Genomic DNA, 20850 nt, shown 5'->3' on the forward strand with positions numbered 1-20850 from the left:
TGGTAAGTAGATGTATTCTATGAACCGCATTAAGATTTTTACACAAAAATAAAAAAAAAAAAACTATAAATTTTGGGGGTCCCCATACTTAGAACTTGAAATCAATAAGTAATTTTCATCAAACCCATACGTCTCGGGGATTTATGGATAGGTCTTCAAAAATTATATTGAGGTTTTTCTAATCGGAATAGTTTGCAAGAGAGGTACTTTCAAAGTGGTTATATGTGTCCCTACCTGTAACTGCTAAAATAAGAGAATGATAAAACTGAAAATAAATATATGATGTACATTTCCATGCAATCTTACACCTAAAATTGGTTTGAACGAGAACTAATAAGTAGTTTTTTTAATACACTATTATTAAAACATCGATCAAAGTTACAACGAACTACAAGAACTTATTACATATTATGTTACTTTAGCTGCGGAACCCGTCATAGGAGATTCCAACTCGCACCTGGCCCCTTTTTTAACATAATATAAAGGTTTTGTTTATCCAATGATTACATAATAAACTATCCATTGGACCCCCCCCCAGTAGCCCCCAGAAGACTCAAGGTTGTGCGTTTACCACAAAAAAACCCCATTTGTCGTATCACCGCTCTTTGACAATACTTCCCTTAAAGCCTCGCCTGGTATCGGAAGACTGGGTCTCGAAATGTCGAGCGATTGCAAATTTCGTCGTCATCTGGAGGACAAAGCCAAATTGGCTTTAAAGAAGCTGGGTGTCGACTGCATATATTGGCAGCGAGAAGCCTCCTCCTGATAAGCTGGCTTTTTACACCTCTCGCTTCCTCTGGAGTCTTTTGGACATAATTTCTCAATGCCTGGTTCACCAGGAAGCGGTCCTCTCGAGCGTCTGTGCATGGTTCTTCCAGACCCAGACCTTCTACTGACAGAACCAGTCTCTTGATATCGTTTCCAAGTCCTCAAGACAGTCGAACACCTCACATTTACCCTCTGGGGCACATAATATTGACTACACCCTTCCTCAAATAGTGCTATAATTTTGCTCACTGTTAATCGTTCTATCAACCATTTTCGAGACCGCTAAATAATGGTATGAAGACTTAAAAATATCAATGAAATAGGACATTCCGACAATAATTATTTAAAAATCTATCAACAGTTATATAAAACTATCAACGATTCCCAAAGAGGATGTAAATACTACGTAATAACTACAATTCCCGCCACGATACGCAAATTAACTGCAATTTTTGTTAAAGTTCGACTATGTCTTAAATTTGAATATGAAATAAACTTTTTTATTCACCACAACACTTCATACATGTGCCAGTAATATCATCAAATATTAAAAACCTCTTTTGGTATTATATTTTCTAAGGGGACTGAAAAAATTAAAACCGCCTGTTTTTTGCAAATGAGTTTATGTTTTTTGAATTGTCAGTTAGAATTGTATTAATTTGTAATAATAATAACTAGATTATGGGTGCCACAACGGCGCCTATTTCTGCCGTGAAGCAGTAATGTGTAAGCATTATTGTGTTTCGGTCGGAAAGGCGCCGTAGCTAGTGAAATTACTGGGCAAATGAGAGTTAACATCTTATTGCCGTTCAGAATGTTTGGGTTTCTCAAGAATCCCGAGCGGTACTGCATTCTAATAGGCAGGGCATATCAATTACCGTAAGCTGAACGTCCTGCTCGTCTCGTCCTTTACTATCATAAACGAATATAATGACGATTAAAAATACAATAATACAGTTGCATGCACATTGATAATATTTCTCTGAACGATCGCGAAGATGTCTCGTAGGAGAGGTCGAGTGATAGCCGGGCATCGAACCCGCACCACCGGCGCACTGCTAATGTGACCTTTACATCTAGAGCATCGCACCCAATTATACAATTAATCTCCAATTAATATATTTATAAACAAAACTTATTGCGATGCGCCATTGGTTCAATTTGGTAATTTTAATTAACAGTTTGTATCAGTGAAAGTAATTTTAATAGTAAGCATATCAATACTGCATTTATAATATGATATGTATGATTAGTTATGAGTTACGGTACGAAGACGTCGTCGCTAACTATTGGCCTTATGAGAAAGCTCATGGTCGCTCAGAGGGCTATGGAGAGGGCTATGCTCGGAGTTTCCCTGCGAGATCGAATCAGAAATGAGGAGATCCGTAGGAGAACCAAAGTCACTGACATAGCGCAAATGATTGCGAAACTGAAGTTGCAGTGGGCAGGGCACATAGTTCGACGGACAGATGGACGTTGGGGAATTAAAATCTACCAATGGCGACCACGTACCCGAAGACGCAGTGTTGGTAGGCCCCCCCACAAGATGGACCGCCGAACTGGTCAAGATCGGCGTAGTAGGTTGGATGAGGGCAGCGCAGGACCAATCATCGTAGAGATCTTTCGAGGAGGCCTTTGTCCAGGAGTGGATGTCTTCCGTCTGATGATGATGATGATGAGTTTATTAATAAAATGTGCTTTTTCAAAGTCGTGACCTAAACCGTAACATGGGCCGAGACCAAATCCTTTGATTTATAAAGGAAATGTATAATTGATTGAAATTCTACGTCTACATTACGGGCACCACAATTTTTCTGTGAAGCAGTAATGTGTAAACATTATTGTGTTTCGGTCTAAATGGCACCGTAGCTAGTGAAATTACTAGGCAGATGAGACTTAACATCTTCTGTTTCAAAGTGACGAACGCAATTGTAGTGCCGCTCAGAATTTTTGGGTTTTTCAATAATCCTGACCGGCACTGCATTGTAATGGGCAGGGCGTATCATTTACCATCAGCTGAACGTCCTGCTCGTCTCGGCCCTTATTTTCATTAAAAAAAAATTGAAAGATTGAAGCCTTAGATAATTTATACGTGTAGATAGTGTGCCAGCTGTAAACACGTCGAAAAAAAATAGTGGCAATCAGTTAGCCTACATTTAAAGCAAATGCATGCACATGCAACACAAAGCGACTGACGTATCGCCAGTGTAAGTCGTAGCTGTAATGCAAAATAAGACTGGCTTGTTGTCAAAAAATAATGGCAAACTGTTAGCCTTTATTTTCAGAAAATGCATGCACACCAAAACAAAGAGACTGACGTATCGCCAGTGTAAGAGGTGGGTGTCATGCACAATAAGCCTGGCTTATTATCATGCGTTGCCTTACAGCAAGAGGCTCCATCTAGACGAATAAATGATCTAAAATTGAAACCTGATTGTTTTGCAGTCAATGAAAGAATGTCGTAGGAAGAGTCTATTTTAATTCTTCAAGTGTAAAAATATCTCAATTGACGGACTTTGAACTTTCATTCTTTCAGCGTGTACTTTGAACCCTGCACCACATTTATTTAGGGTTGTCAAACTGTCTGTGACTTCATTCACAACTATTATTTTGTGGTGCTGTAAATTAATTTTTACATGGGATTCCTTGAAGGCTCAAGCAGATGCATTTATTTGCAGTGGCTAGGTATATGAACTATATTGTAACGCATCAGAAATCAATCTAAGGCGTAGCGTCATGCGGTATATCACTCTGCACTCATCTTCCCGACACTTGGAATGTCTTATTTGTATGTACGAGTAAATACACCATCATCCACACAGGAAACATGGGGACTTTAATACTAAGATTACTATTTCGTTTCTACTTTTAAATCGCTTTACACATGATTGTAAATTTCCATTATTATCTGGATAAATATCTACTCATTCTTTAACTTCATCATTATCTGTGTTTGATTTTGATTTTGTAGCGTTTAGTGGTATGTGGAGATTCGGCGGCGAGATTCAAGTAATATAGCTCTTGGAACTTCACCATAATAGATGGGATAGGAATCGACAATTCGAGCAGCTCTGCGTTGCACGCGGTCAAATGTTTCTAGCTGGTACTGGGTGCACCAGACCAGATATGACAGTAATAATTCAATTTATTCCGTTATACAAATGGCGGAAACCGCTCTGTGATTAATTTAAATTGATTTAATTTAAAATATCTATTACAATTCTGTGTTTAGCCTTCAACAATCTTTAAACATTGCTTATTTTATTTTAACACGAATCGAAGCTTATCTAAGTTGTGTCTAATAGATAGATCATATTCATATGGAAAATTAAGATTATATTATGACAGATAGATGACAGCTGTCAAAAATTGCGTTCCGTTCCTTTAATTGTACACAAGCTAAATACCGTTTTGTAATAGTAAAAGATAAACTCACTAATTTAACAAAACACGTATCTAAGCCATGTTTAAATTTTTTTTTTGTAAATGTCTTAGTGGAAATCTTTATATAAATAAATCAAATTCGGTGAGGTGACAGCCCTAACCAAGCTGTGTTCGGCGAGCTCGCACAAATGCTGATTGCCTCGCGGACAGCCGGCCATCACGACCCCCGCACGTGTCGTTCAATGTTTACTGACGAGCCTCACTCGGTGGACGGTCTGTCCACAGCCCCCACTATCATTGACCAACATGAGGCCGTTGTATTTAATCGTCTTTAAAAATAAATAGGAGCTTAAACAAAACTAAAAAACATGCCTTTTAAAGAAAACTAAATGATAAATAGAAATGAAACTTGAAAATAACACCAATTCCTGTCTTATTGTCTAATAAAATCTTATTTTTCAAATTGAAAAATGGAATAATCTTATACAGTTAAAGTATTGTCATCAGTCCTCGATAAATCTACGAAATTTGAACGAAATCTGGCCGTTTGAAGTGGGTCACAATCACGCCAAATGAGTCAGTTACAAACAAACACACATACAGGTGAAGCTTATAAAAAGTGTGTAAAAAAGTACCGAATATATTATGTGCTAATTTATTTAAACAGAAAAAAAAATCTACTAGAACAATGAACCTAAAACTTAAAACCTTAAAAAGTATAATATAATATTAACTAAAATATAATATTAAATGAGTCCCTTTAGGCAAGGTTCCGAAGATACTGGCAGCGTTCTCCCTTTGAATAGTTCTTTGCTCGAGGTAGCTAACAGCCCTTTGGTCTCCTATGATGTTGACTAACCTTTTTGCTATTTCCTTAAAAAGCCTTATAGGTCCCCGCTAGGTCCTCATCGAGCAAGGTTCTCGACACCAAATGGGACAAAATCATATTCGGAGCCTAGACCCATGTATTTGCATTTTTTAGCTTTAGCTTTTTCAGCCACTTCACAAGCCGCACCAGCTCTATTGTTGATCCCATGTAGATGGGATGGGCCCATGTAGATGTCTAAAGATGTGATTAAGTTACTGTTAATTACGTTATAATTAATGTATTACGTATATACAGGGTGTCCCAAAGTTTTGGGACATGAAGGGGAAGTACCTTAAATATCGTAGATAGGGTATCTTACTGAAAGAAGACTTTATGTTATTTTTAAAAGTTAGTAATTCTGCATTCAAATATTTTCTAAAAAATACTTGCCTCGTCTGGGACTCGAACCGACTTAAATGTACAAAAAAAACATCCCTACTTTTATGATGCCAATCGAAAGAATGGCCAAAAACTTATAACTCTTCTTAAGTAACATAGTATTTTAAAAGAAAGGAGCAACGTAAAATGTTTGAGTCAAATTTCAAGAAAGTTATTTACTGCCGACGACGATGTTCGAAAAGTAGAGATATTATCATTCCATAGATAGCATTGATAATCAATAAGTACCCTCTTACGTAAGTAATTTTTACAAAATCTTTGAATGCAGAATTACTAACTTTTAAATATAACATAAAGTCTTCTTTCAGTAAAATACCCTATCTACGATATTTAAGATACTTTCCCTTCATGTCCCATAACTTTGGGACAACCTGTATAGTCTGGCTATAAATATTGAAATAACTAATATTTTATAATTCATATTTGGATCGCGGTTATAATATAAGAAATTTCTATCATTTCTTGCTATTAGACATATTTATCGTGATTTATATTAAAAAACAATAATGTAATAGGGTTGAACCAAACCTGAGGGTTGAACAAAGCATACAAGATTTTATCAACGATATGTTACTCGAACGGTTGGCTCAGTTAGAAAGAGCGCGAGAGGTCGCGGGTTCGAGTCCCGCATCGTTCATAAAATTTTGTTTTAAGTTTATTTTGTGTAATGTAATGGGGTATTAAAGTAAAAAGAATTACAGTGACTGCCTTGCACAAATGTATGTATTAAGATACTTTTTCACCAGGTATCATGTTCGTATATCGTACTTTCGATAGATACTTATACCTACACATCCTTTGCTGAGGACTATAAAAGATCGGGGCGTCCGCGCGCTGAGAGATCTATAAAGATTATTACGCACACAACACTATTACAAACAACAAGCTTCGCTTATTTTAAATTTTAAACTATTAACAAATTATTTATAAAGTTTTTTTAAATAAATATTTTTAAAATGGCAGGGTTAAAAATATTTTATCAAAATGTTCGTGGATTGCGAACTAAAAACTTACAATTTTTGAGAAATATAAGTCTGTGCGACTATGATGTTATTTGTATTACTGAGACTTGGTTAAACGACAGCATCCATAGTAACGAACTATTTAATGATAACTACCTTGTTTGGAGGCGAGATCGCGACTACCGAGCGACGGAACAAACACTAGGAGGCGGAGTTCTAATTGCAGTGCGTCGGGAGTTTGCTACTGAAATAAGGATGACTGGAATTCTTCTGCTGAAGATCTATGGGTAACTATATGTCTACAGCATCGTAAGCCGCGGGTGACCTATAAAATGCACATATGTGTAGTTTATATGTGTAATCCAAATTTAGGGAACTCTTTCACAGTACAGACGTCGACATTCGCATCAAATCTAACAAATATTGTAATGAATCATCCTTCCGACAAATTTATTGTATTAGGGGACTTTTATTTACCTAACTTAGAATGGAAAATATCTGAGGACGGTTGTTCATATCAAGCATGTAATATACAAGGTACCTCTCAATTTGACTTAATTGACAACTTTTCGATTTGCAATCTTTTACAGTATAACTCAATCTTGAACATAAATAATAAAATATTAGATCTTGTACTATCGAATAATGAGGTTTCCGTCTCTCAGTCAACCAGCCCTTTAGTGCCTGAGGATGTCCACCATAAAGCATTAACAATTTATGCTGAATTTGTTGAACTACATTCATTAGAAAGTGTTCCACATTTAAAGTATCAGTATAACCTAGGAAATTACGATAGTATTAAAAACAAGCTTGATGAGGTTGATTGGATACACCATATTAATAATAAAACTTTTGAGGAAGCTGTAAGTTTTGTTTATGATACACATTAAGAGACGAGTATATACCATGTAAACAAATTTACGTCACTCTAAGAGATCGCGCTGTTAGAATGGAGCGTGAAATGTTTGATGAATATATTAAAAAAATTGAGACGAATATAAGCAAAAATCCTAGGTCATTCTGGTCGTACGTGAAGTCGAAGAGGGGTTCAAACAACTACCTCGCTGTATTTACATACTTGGGCCGATACTCAAGTAATGGTGAGGAAATTTGTAATATGTTCGGAGATTTTTTCATGCAAACTTTCTCAACAACACAGTTTGCGTCAATAATAAAGAAAAAATAGTCGTCAATAACTCACTCAGTGATATTTCCCATATAGAAATAAGTGAAGAAGAAGTTCTTAAACTATTCAAATGCTTGTATCTATACAAGTCTGCTGGTCCTGATAACATTCCACCCTTACTGATCATCAGGTGCGCCGATAATCTCTGTACTCCCTTGACACTTCTTTATAGACGTTCCATAAATGAATGCATTTTAGCTGATATCTGGAAGAAAGCCTTTATCACACCAATTCATAAAAGTGGCCCTAAAGACCGAGTGGAAAACTATAGACTAATTTCTAAACTATGTGTTTTTGCCAAAGTTCTAGAAAAAATAGTGCACAAGCAAGTTCAATTTGCCCTAAAACACATATTTAGTGAAAATCTTCATGGAAGATCAACCACATCGAATTTGCTACTTTGCACTGAAATAATGTCAAAGTATATGTCGGAGCCTTCCCAAGTAGATGTCATATACACTGACTTTAAGAAAGCATTTGATAGAATTGACCATTCTATTCTTCTTGACAAATTACTACAAATAGGGATTCGAGGCAACTTATATCGATGGTTTTCAGCTTATATCGCCAATAGATGTCAAGTCGTTGTTCTAAATGGTTATAAATCTGCTACTATGTGTATTCCTTGAGGAGTCCCACAAGGATCCATTCTGGGCCCCCTCTTATTTAATATTTTCGTTAATGACATATCCTCTAATTTTAAACATTCCAAAATAATACTATACGCCGACGATATGAAAATACCTTGCCCGGTTAATTGTGTTAAAGACGCTGAACTTTTACAAACTGATCTAGATAAATTTGTTAGTTATTCTGCAGAACACAAATTAGATCTCAATATTTCAAAATGCTTTATTTGCACATATACTAGAAAACAGAATGTCATACATGAAAATTACTCAATATCTGGAACATCAATAACAAGAATATCATCCATTAAAGATCTCGGAGTTATCTTTGATTCAAAGCTTCTATTTGATCTACACATAAACAATATAATTATTAAGGCTAATAAAACATTAGGGTTTATCATAAGGATGTGTTCTGAACTAACATCAATTAAACTGATGAAAATATTATACTGTGCTTACGTTCGTAGCCATCTAGAATACGCATCTCCAGTATGAAATCCAGTTTATAATGTGTACATTAACCGCATTGAATCAATACAGAATAGATTCATACGTTACTTACAATTCCGTACAAAAAACTATTACCATAATTACATGTCATGCTGTAAAAAATTACATTTTTTGCCTCTCCAAGAAAGGCAACGTGTTGCAGACATTACTTATATGCTAAATATAGCAAACGGTAGAGTTAACTGTGCAGAACTGCTAGAGCAGATTGGCTTACGAACCACTGTCAGCTCCCAAAGGCGGGGCAACATACTTGAAATACAATCAGCAAAATGTAATTATAGACAGAACAGTTTTCTTATAAGAGCATGCAAACTTTATAATGAAGTTAATAGTGAATACGATCTTGACTTATTCAAGACGACACCATTTCAATTTAGACGTCAAGTAAATAAAAACTTTTAATTTATATAAAGCAAGGTAGGTTATATAATATTATATTAAATGTAGGTACGACTCTATACAATAAATAGTTATTATTTGTGAAAACTTGTAAATGCTATCTGCTGCATAATAGATTAATTTTTAATATGTATCTAGCTGTAAGATTCGTAAAGTTGTAAAATAAAATAAAATAATAAATAAATAATAAAGATCGTAAAGCTATAAAAGCTAGGATTCGGCGAAATCCTATAAAATAACACAAATTTTTATCTCGATATAATATTCCCGTTAGGACTCTTTAGTGTTTAGCAACAAAGCAGACCACCAGTGGGAGGCTCCTTTGCACAGGATGCCGGCTAGATTATGGGTACCACAACGGCGCCTATTTCTGCCGTGGAGCAGTAGGTAATGCGTAAACATTATTGTGTTTCGGACTCAAGGATGCTGTAGCTAGTGAAATTATTGGGCAAATGAGACTAAACATCTTATGTCTAGAGGTGACGAGCGCTATTGTATTGCCGCTCAGAATTTTTGTGTATTTCAAGAATCCGTACCAGTAACCATCTTCTGCTCGTTTAGTCCCCGAATTTCATAAAAAAAAAGACTTGGAGTTTGGTGCTTATCGAAAAACAATAAAAAAAAATATATATTATTTTATTACACTTAAGACGGTATCTTGATGATTATGTATATAGCAAGATGTAACACACCTGTAATTGGCTTGCGTACCAGTCAATAATTTTTATATAGAATGATTTTACTGTATTTTTCTATGTTAAGCTGTGGGTGGGTAAATAAATTAATAAGTAAATAAACAAATCGTCAACAAGTAACTTCATTAACCAATGTATACATTTAAAGAGAGTGGCTTGATCAAAAAGCTTGCTGACATCGGGTGAAAAGTACATAAATATCCCTTTCACTGATGATTATAAATTAATTTACTTAGATGTTATAAATTTTACACCATCATTCAACGGGCGAACGAGGGACTCCATTGGTTACAGATAACCTAAGTTCATCATCAGGGTTACTCCTCGGTTGATTTTATAATAAATATTACTTTAAGACAATACATTCTCATATTGAGACTGAATCACTAACGCGTACAATATAATTCACGGCCTTTTCATTTGTAAAGGATAAAGCATTTTCTGACTGAATATATTAAATATTACTAATGTTTTCATAAATATACTCTGAAATAAGTCCATACCATAAACTTTGTAGTCCTTGTATTAATAGTAGTTTTGCTTTAATCGCTATATATAAAAATCTCGTGTCACATTGTCTGTCTGCGATTAACTCTTAAACGAATTAATAAATATAATAATAATAATAATAAACTTTATTGGCAGCATAATTACACTGCTAAAATAGGTCATAGTTTATAATATAATAACTTTAACAAACAAGTAATTTTAACATAAAATATTAGATTAAAATTATAAGTTGACAAAATTATGAACTTAAACTATAAAAACCACTAAAAATAATTAAAACAGACCTAGTAAAATTAAAATAAATAAAACAATTAGATTGAGGTGCAGTGCAATCATTTTAGTATTGCCAATCGGAGGCCCACTCAGTATACGTCGAGCCTTCAGAGACTCGACACTGATTTTTAGTAGGCAATGTGTTACGCAGCACGGACAGCGACTGCGGTATACAAATACTTCCTACATCTTCAATTACAATTTAAATACATATTTCTACACTTAAAGCAAAATTTTATAACTATATTAACAAAATAAATAATAAATTTTTATAACACAACTACAGTCATAATTTATTGTTAAAAAATGTAAACTTCGCGGACACAGGGTATAAAGAGAATAAGAAGAAAGAAAAAATAAATTGGCAATAGACACGTTATTTGGTCGTAACAAAAAGGTAATATTAATTTATTTTCCAATATTTTCAGAATAATTTTAAATAATAATAGTCGGTTTGTACAATATGTTTGCATGGGAAAAAAATATTATAATTTCAATTTGTAAAGATCCAGGGTGTTTCAAGTAATGCTACTTTATGTATTATAAATTGAAGTTACTGTTTTTCTAATACTTATGGGTTATTGATTGTATATTATATTTTAATTTGAAACTCGAAGTTGTTTTCAGGTCACAGAGAGGAGGTGGCAAGTCATTCCAACATTTAGTGGCTGTAAACTTGAAACTACCCCGGAAAGCTGCACTCCTGTGTAACGGCATTTGTAATCTATACTTAGATGCTCTTGTGACGTATTCACTAGTATTATCTTTCAACCAATGTAATTTACTATAAAGATATAGCGGCACTTTATACTTTATTATATCGAAAAGAAGCGAAACAAAGTGTAAATGCATACGATAATCCATTTTTTAAAATTTTATTTTTATTTAAATAAGGTGTTACGTGATCACGCCGTGGAATGGCGAAGCAGTAGCGTGCACATGCGTTTTGCACACGTTGTATTAAATTCTTAGTATGTGCAAGTAAGCGTGGCCCTACTACTGTATCAGCATAATTAAACTTGGATAAGACCAGGGCTTCGCATAGCTTGATGCGCACTACCGGTAAAATAAAATCTCGATCGCGATAAAGAATCTTTAAACGGTAAAAGCAATTCTGAGAAATATTTAGAATTTACCGATAAATTAACCAATTTTAATCAGCTTGCACACTATGTTCAGACAGCAAACGTCGCAAATATGTCAGTCTCAGTGAGTCTTACATCTTTGTGCCGTTTGGTGACGAGACACTTGGCCTGTGGGGCCCAGAGGCGCGGAGAATGTACAAAGTACCATCTGCTCGCCTCCATAGGGCCTAAATACTGGCAACCCAAGCACTGGCAGCTATTTCAGTCATCGGATCAGCCTAGCTATCCAACGTGGAAATGCTGCCAGTATTCTTGGTACGCTTCTACGTAATGATAGTTTTAATTTAATTTAATCATAGTATTTAGTCCAGTCATTAGAGCAAGTTCACCTTGGAATTCGAGATACCCAGCTGTATGTCTGTAAATACTTGTATATTTACACCCTAAAAGTTGTCTCAAAACCTATATATGGTAGGGTGTACGCAACTATTAAATTTCAAGGTCAGAGGTCAAAAAAATCGAAAGTTCATCAACTATTTATGGCGAGTTTTCGACCGGAGTCCAATATGAATAACACATATTAAAATAATTAGAATCCTTCAAGAACAATTTCAGTTATCGAACGCCAGAGGCCGAACTTCTGCGATCTGTAACACAAGTTACTAAATAAAAGATTTTTATTAAAAACTTTAAAATACCCCGGCCGCTCCATATCATAAGAAGTAATTTTATATTTTTAGTTTATAAAGTATTTAAGTATCGGAAATCAAGTTTCCTTATACCTATCAATCTTCAGACAAACAAACTAAACTAAACTAGCTAATTTCACGGATAATTAGCTACAAATAGTTGATTGAGCGGTAAATAACTTCAGTTTCATTAACCACTTAATTGGTTACTAAAGTTTGTATTGTGGGTATTTGAATATTATGAACATTTTGACAATTTCATGCAACAATAATTTGGTACCAGAATCCTGTACAGTTGACGACCATCCTGGGAAAATTGATCAAAAATGCTTTATTTATATAGTGATAAGGCCGCCATTTGCACCATATCATGTAATTATGTATGTTAGTAGTTAAGTTATATTTTGTTAATGTGGTGTCAAAAAAGTGTAATAAATAAATAAATAAAATAAAATAAATAATTTTTTATTTATGTGTATTCACTTTTAAAAATCCTTATAATTTGAGTTTTAATTTTGTTAGTGAGGACGCTCAGCTGATGGTAATTGATACGCCCTGCCCATTACAATGCATTGCCGCTCAGAATTCTTCTCAAACCTCAAGAATTCTGAACGGCATTATAATTGTGCTAGTCCCCTTGAGACATAAGAAGTCAAGTCTCATTTGCCTAGTCATTTCACTAGCTACGGCGCCCTTCAGACCGAAACACAATAATGCTTACACATTACTGCTTCACGGCAGAAATAGTCGCCGTTGTGGTTCTCATAACCTAGCCGGCAGCATGTGCAAAGGACCCTCCCATTGGTGGAACAATAATTTGAAGAAAGAGTTTTGAGTAATTTTAATTTGTGTTAGGAACCTCAGTAACATAATATAAATTTTTCATTTCATTTTCAACATGCAGGAATACAGTAATGATAGATTCAACAAAAAAATTCAACTTTGTTGATTTGTCAACAATTTTCAGTACATCTTTAGGTACACAAATTAAATTTGAAAAATTTATGAAATTTATGACTCGACTCGTTGGCTCAGTTGGAAGAGCACTCGCACGGAACTCGAGATGGTTCGAGTCCCGCATCGTTCTTAAAATTTTGTTTTCAAATTTTATTTATTAGGTACAGAACAACATCTGTCGGGTCAGCTAGTAGTATATATATTTATTTATACTTGTCATTTCTGTGGTTTTCTGTGATCATCTGGTGATTCCTACGCTCGTTTCTTCCCTCCCCTCCCCTCCCCTGGTGAGAGCACCACACGCCTCCCTCTCCCTCGTTACCTTCCAAGGCCGACCTTTATGGAGAAGTACACTCGTAATTTAATTTAATTATCGTAAGAGCCAATATTTATTTGCTTAACTACACCAACACTTATAAAGTATTTTGATACTCAATACATACTCAACTTATTACATATTTAATTTAGGCAATATGGTGTTAACCAAAATGAGCTTAAAAGTGGGAGGCTCCTTTGCACAGGATGCCTATTTCTGTCTGAAGGGCGCCGTAGCTAGTAAAATTACTGGGCAAATGAGACTTAACATCTTATGTCTCAAGGTGACGATCGTAATTGTAGTGAAGATTGGGTAGGGCGTATCAATTACCATCAGCTGATCTGGTGTTAAGTGATCACCGCCGTCCACATTCTCTTACACCAGAGGAATCACAGGAGTGTCAGATGAGGATGAAACACTCGCCAGTTAGTGCTGATCGGATGATGGTTTTGTCGTTGATTGAGATGTGGATGAATGGTATGAAGACGTTGTCAGTGTGTTTGAGTGTGCTGTGTGCTGTTGATGTGCCAGCGATGATTGTGTTACGAAAACGGTATCTCCATTGACGGCAAGTAAACATTTATTGTGAAACGTCCAGTTTCAGTTGGCTGATGGCAGACCATACCGGCATCTTTCTCATTATTGGGTTTGTGCCTGAGTCATATACATTGTAGTTAATATAAACAATTAACGCGATAACCTCGCTCCAATAACAGCGGTTCAATGCTTCAATGCTGATTGATATAACTCATTTTTTGCAGATCGGTGTCTCGTATAACGTTGTTATCTTTGGAAGGGTAAATTTTCAAGTTACACGCAATATGGTGGGACATATACTAAACGGAAAGGGACGAAGGGAATGTTTTTCACAACCAAAATCAAATTGCCTTGTTTATCTAGGTCAAATGATATTCACGACTGCCAGCTTTAGATTTTTCTATTAACCCTTAGATTAAGGATTGGTGTCCGCTGCGCTTCAACTAGATACGGCAGGCGTAGTAGCAAAGAGCTTGGGCGTAGTAAAAGTTTAATTGTATCCTATTACTCCAAAGCTGAATATCTAAATTCTAAGTGATCGTAAATTTGGACTTTGGCATTACCGAAACACAGTAATAGGCGCCGTTGTGGTTATAACCCATAATCTAACCGGTATACTGTGCAAAGGAGCCTCCCACTGGTTTGTCCTGCTCTTCCATAAAAAAAGTGTAAAATTTATTTATTTAAGGACATTCAACAGGTTACAATTAAACGTTGTTAAAATAAAGTAAATAAAATCTAATCTTCTTTTATCACTTAAGATCGCACGCCCCAAGACAAATAAATGTTTTAATACCTGTTCATTGACTGCTTCATAAACAAATTCAGACTGAACAGCCTACTATAGTTCTCAACTGTAAAGAGCGTGAAATATCGAATGTAAAAGAACAGTTTTCAAAGCAAATGATTCATTGAAATGCACTGATACTTGAACCAAAGTACTTGGAACGCATGGCCCTGAGTTAGTAGTGTCTTCCTTAGTATGGTTGGTTCTCTTATGGCGCCTCCACACAATCGGCGATTAAAGGCGATTACACGCGAGCACAATCTAGTGGGGGGCTTATTCGCTTCTAGTCGCCGATCGTCATCTATATAACATAAATGACTTTCTTAATGATACCACAGATTGGAAATAGAACGACCGCCCTCAGGCTATTAAATAATAAGTTTTACTGTACAATATTACTTTGTAAACAAATTTTTTTGATGAAAAAAAATCCCGCTGAGTATGTTGCGGCCATTCTACTCAGGTCTGAGGCATTCGTTTTGGAATGGGTGGTAGTTTTTAGATTTTGATATGTGATGTCCCATCCTATTTTGAATTAAAATATTTGAATTTGAATAATCGTCATAGGCGATCGGTGACTTGTCAGTTTTTCGGGCACGCATCAAAGGGAATTCGCGTGTGGTTGCGTGCGCGTGCCCACACGATCGCCGGTCATTGATTCACTGGAAGACACTGGACAGTGAGCGAAGCTTAACATACTTCGCGGCGTTGTTTTGTTTTCCATTTATTTACATAGCGCGAGGTAGATACAATAACTACTCGGTGGTGAAATGAAGAAACATTTAAATTCATAAAACTTTATCAGAACTACCCACAATATGGAATCCCAAACATAAATATCACAAAGATAAAAATATGGTAGGTATATAGTTACTCAGATATTTATCGTTACTATGAGGACTGTATCAGAAATATGGAATCCCAAACATAAATATCACAAAGATAAAAATAAGGTAGGTAAAAAGTTACTCAGATATTTATCGATACTGTAAGGCTTAAAATCGCTCATCAATTTTATTAATAATATTATTAAATCATTTACTCAGTTATGTCCATCTTGAAGGACTGTCGCTCAATAAATGATCACGGACGATCGTGTGGATGCTTGCACGATGACCAACGATTAACTTGCCGATGACAGACGATCATACAAGTAACGATTATCGCCGATTGTGGAGATGAGGCATCAGGTTAAGCGCGAGACGCGTGGAGAGAGGTCGATATCGCATCTACAAACAAATCTTCGATCGATCTTTATATTTTGTAGCTTCTCTAACATCTGTAAGAACAAATCAATGAGACAGACGTAACTTAAGTAACTTATAAAGACCTTTTTTTTATGATAATAAGGGACGAGACGAGCAGGATGTTCAGCTGATGGTAATTGATACGCCCTGCCCATTACAATGCAGTGCTGCTCAGGATTCTTAAATGATATTAAGATGTTAAGTCTCATTTGCCCAGTAATTTAACTAACTACGGCGCCCTTCAGACCGAAACAAAGTAATGCTAACACATTACTACTTCACGGTAGAAATAGGCGCCGCTACCCATAATCTAGCCGGTATCCTGTGCAAAGGAGCCTCCCATTGGTAATTTTTTTTATCAAAATGCCATTAACCTACTTGGCTACAATAAATTAGACCTAACTTTTTTAAAACAACTTTTAATTAATTAGCAGACTGCAATTTTAATAAGCAGATTCAAATAAAAATCGTTTTATTATTAAATATTTATGATTTAATAACTCACAAGTGCTAACCCTGACTGCTCTGCCGGCACTTACCTAGTGATCGCCGGCAAGCACCCCTTTCCCCGCACACCGTCTCTTCCCACTTATGTCGCCTATCTACCGCGAAGATCTTCCTAAATATTCTTTACTTACTTTGCTTAAACCAACAAAACTTTGTACCTATTATTTACGTAGAATCGACACAAGCGTTCGTTTGGTTTTCATTCATCCATTAAAATAGATGTTTAGGCTTAGACCAAAAAGAATCACTAGTAGAATATTATTTATTACAAAATAAATTCAATCAGGGCTTTGTACCACCAATAAAATTATATGTATTGAGTCGAATTGGTAATTAATTCTTATGAAACAATATCTATATTTAATTTAATTTAATTAATTAAATCTGATAAACCAAAATAGTCCCATTAATTACAGTGCAGTAAAAAAAAGTTTTTAAAAAACTAAAAAACATGCTTTGGTTGAAAATAATAAATGGTTAAAATTTAAAATGAAAACCAATTCCTGCCATAACGACGATTGATGAAAAAATTACATAAATTAAAGAAAGAATCTTGAAAAATGGAAATTTTTTATCAAATTAATGTATTGTCATCGGTCTTCGATAAATAAACGAAGTTTGAAAGAAATTTCGCCGTTTAAAGAGGGTCAAAATCGTGCCCAAATTTGTCAGTTACAAACAAACATACATACAGGTGAAGCTAATAAAATGCGCGTAAGATAGAAACAATGTAAACTTAGAGTTAAAACCTCGTAAGTTTATGCCAAAGACAGTGTTTAGACAATTATATATATATAACAGAAAACTATAATTATTTTTTTACTAAATACATATGTATTTTATATACATACTAGCTGCCCCGACAGACGTTGTTCTGTAGATAGTAAAAAAACAACTGTTTTATATTTCAAAACATCAAAAATTATTTCGTTAATATGCTCCCTATTGTTAGAATGAAATTGTTTCACAGCGGAACTGTCAAACCGTGCGTCACGAAATTCTCTCATAGAAAATATGTCCATACAAAACAAATATTGAAAATAAAAATATTTATGGGTCCCAAATCGAAATAAAAACTATCCTATCTCTCAAGTTGGACCAAACTGCATGAAGTAATCACCATTAAAATCCGTTCATTAGTTTAGGAGTCCATTGAGAACGAACATTGTGACACGAGATTTATATATATTAAGATATATATTAAGATTGTATGTAACTTAATAGGGGCGCAAAGGGCACAGCAGATTAAACAAACACCTCTCAATCTTAGGGCTCAGAGATTGCAGAGCGAGTAGATTCTGTAATAGTGCAGATGAATCCCCGCTACACATTCTCTTTGAATGTGGTCCTTTAACGCGTAAACGTTGCATCTCTTTGAGAAGCCCAATTCTTCAACCACTTGAGATACGTCAGCTCTCTGCAAAAGACATAATAAGATTCATGAAAAAAATCAATCTTAGCAGTGAGCTAAAGTTAACAGTGGCTATCACAATAGATCACATTGGTCGCAGTGAAACAGGGCTGAACTGAACTGGATCAAAGCCACTTTACAAACCATAACCATAATCACTATTCAAAATATAATATTAAGCATCATTGTTATCGTAACGAGTATCAATTGTTTCAGCTGCAAGTGGACACACTTATGTGATAGTATCGAATACGACTCAATACTCGACGGTGGTCGTAACTCGTAGCAGGCGTCGAGGCCTCGGTCTACGCGTCGCGTTTTCTGTAGTCACCACTCACAGCCACCACAGAATACATTATTACATTGCTGGTAGATACTTGCCCAGTGCCCAGTTTCAAACCGCCCGTCGCCAGTCGACAGTTCCCACTCGTCAGTACACGTCTGAACGGCTAATGCTCCGCCCGCGACCAATGTCATCGAAGCGACGGTTCCGAGTCAAATTCAAATAAATCTAAACAAATGGGATAAAAAGTTGACATTTTGACAATTATAGACTATTGTGTTATCGTTGTGATATTAGGTCTATTAAGTTATTAAGTGCTAAGTTAATTAAGATGGAAGAGCAAGCAGGTAAGTCAGTAAAAAAAATATTTATTTATATAAACACAAGCCATTCCCGCCTGCTTCACTGAACGAATTTTAAAAGGAAATAAATTAAATTTTATTCATATAATTACTAATACAGTAAAAAAATAGGTAGCCAGTCTAGTTACCATCTAGGATAAATTTCGCATCGAATGGTGGTAGTTTCATGTCGATACGATCAGTGGTTTAGGCGTGATTGAGCCTCAAACATAGACCATTTTCATTATATAAATATAGACTTTTCGTAAAATTACCATGACTGATAGTAATCAAATCGATTTAATATTATTTCTAACCCTTCAATGTTTCAAACAGATAATAAAAAAGTTGTTTTTAATTTTTAATCACTTGTTCTACATGTGAATGAATGACAATAATTAATATGATTGATACATTATTAAATTAATATAAAATGAGGGTACTTAATTTATTTCTTTGCTATTTACGTCCGGTTTCTTACTGTAAACAATATTAATTACGCAATTATCTCTTTATTTTCCGAACATAGTATATTAAAAAGATACTGTTTGCAAGAACAATACCTACTATTTAGTAAATATTGTCTTATTTAGGTTAATTGATCCAGGAAATCATTTGTTTTATATTTCATTATTATTAATTCATGAACGAAATGCGAGTCAGGTTATGCTCGAAATGTAATGAAACTCATAATCTCACTTCAACATATTAATCTATACATCTATACATACATCTAGATAAAATTGTCTGTTTGTAATATTGAAATAACCGTTTTTTACTACATGTATATGAATATATATACGGTACATGCACCAAAATATTTTTTTTACAATTTTTGTCTGTCTGTCTGTTTGTTCCGGCTAATCTCTGAAATGGCTTTACCTATTTTGACGGGACTTTTATTGACATGTAGCTGATGTAATAAGGAGTAACTTAGGCTACATTTATTTTACAATTTTTTTTTTTTTTAGAAAAATAAAGTAATGTTGCAATGTCCATGAGGCGGTCTAACTCTAATAATAATTTATATGGCAAATAAACGTTTGCCGGGTCAGCTAGTATAATAATATAAAACTTATTCACCTTAAATCGCTGTGAAATTCAATAAGTAATGAGTGGCAAGAATAATTTAGGTTTTAATGTACATATTTGTCATCTGATGTTAATAGGTTTATGTTAACGCTGTTTTCTTTGATTTACCAGTGGGAGGCTCCTTTGCACAGGATGCCGGCTAGATTATGGGTACCACAACGACGCCTATTTCTGCCGTGAAGCAGTAATGTGTAAGCATTACTGTGTTTCGGTCTGAAGGGCGCCGTAGCTAGTGAAATTACTGGGCAAATGAGACTTAACATCTTGTCTCAAGGTGCCGAGCAAAGTTGTAGTGCCACTCAGTATTTTTGGGGGTTTCAAGAATCCTGAGCGGCACTGCATTGTAATGGGCAGGGCGTATCAATTACCATCAGCTGAACGTCCTTTTCGTCTTGTCCCTTATTTTCATAAAAAAACGCACGCAACAAGTGTTACACATTTAAATAAAACACTTAGGATCAAAACGCGTGTAATTATAACTGTTTTGACATTTGATTTTTGCGTAAAAGTTATATTTTTATTTTAAATAAATACAAGGCATCTATTTCAGGCATAATTAAAACCCATAGTTACAAAAAAATTAAGACACTGTAAAGGGGTGCCAAGTAAAAAGTAAAATTAGAGTAACTAAAACTATATACATATTGCACATATTTGTACAGTAAATTTTCCATGTGAACAGAGATCCAGCGATTAAACACTGGATTCCTGATGTCGTCAGAGACAGCCACGAGTAATTTGTTGTCGGAACGTCGCAGTCTCCGCCAGAAACAGGCAACCCGAGACCGGATTATCGCGAAAAAGTCGGGGAGCCCAGCGTCTGCGAACATGCCCGACGTGCTGCAGCATCGCCGCATAAGAGCCCGGAACGCGTCATTGTACTGGACTCTTATTCTGCTCATAGCTTTCTGCGAAAACGTTACCCACAGCTGGCAGGTGTACATGCCTAAACAGTATGCCTTGAATAATGTGGTTTTTACATCCTTGCTGCAGTTTGCAAATCGTCGAGCGA

At 35.3% G+C, this 20850-nt stretch overlaps 1 protein-coding gene across 1 annotated transcript in view; it reads left to right on the top strand.

Annotated features, from left to right (window-relative positions):
* The first annotated feature begins 18407 nt into the window (after positions 1 to 18407).
* The window catches only part of LOC126974539 (synaptic vesicle glycoprotein 2C-like), a 60597-nt gene continuing 58154 nt past the window's right edge, over positions 18408 to 20850 (top strand). The window contains exon 1 of the mRNA XM_050822058.1: positions 18408 to 18752. Within this exon, the coding sequence (XP_050678015.1) occupies positions 18737 to 18752 (16 nt within the window). The 5' untranslated portion in view covers positions 18408 to 18736. The remainder of the gene's footprint in view (positions 18753 to 20850) is intronic.

This window comes from Leptidea sinapis, chromosome 32, assembly GCF_905404315.1.
Source record: "Leptidea sinapis chromosome 32, ilLepSina1.1, whole genome shotgun sequence".
Lineage (NCBI taxonomy): Eukaryota > Metazoa > Arthropoda > Insecta > Lepidoptera > Pieridae > Leptidea > Leptidea sinapis.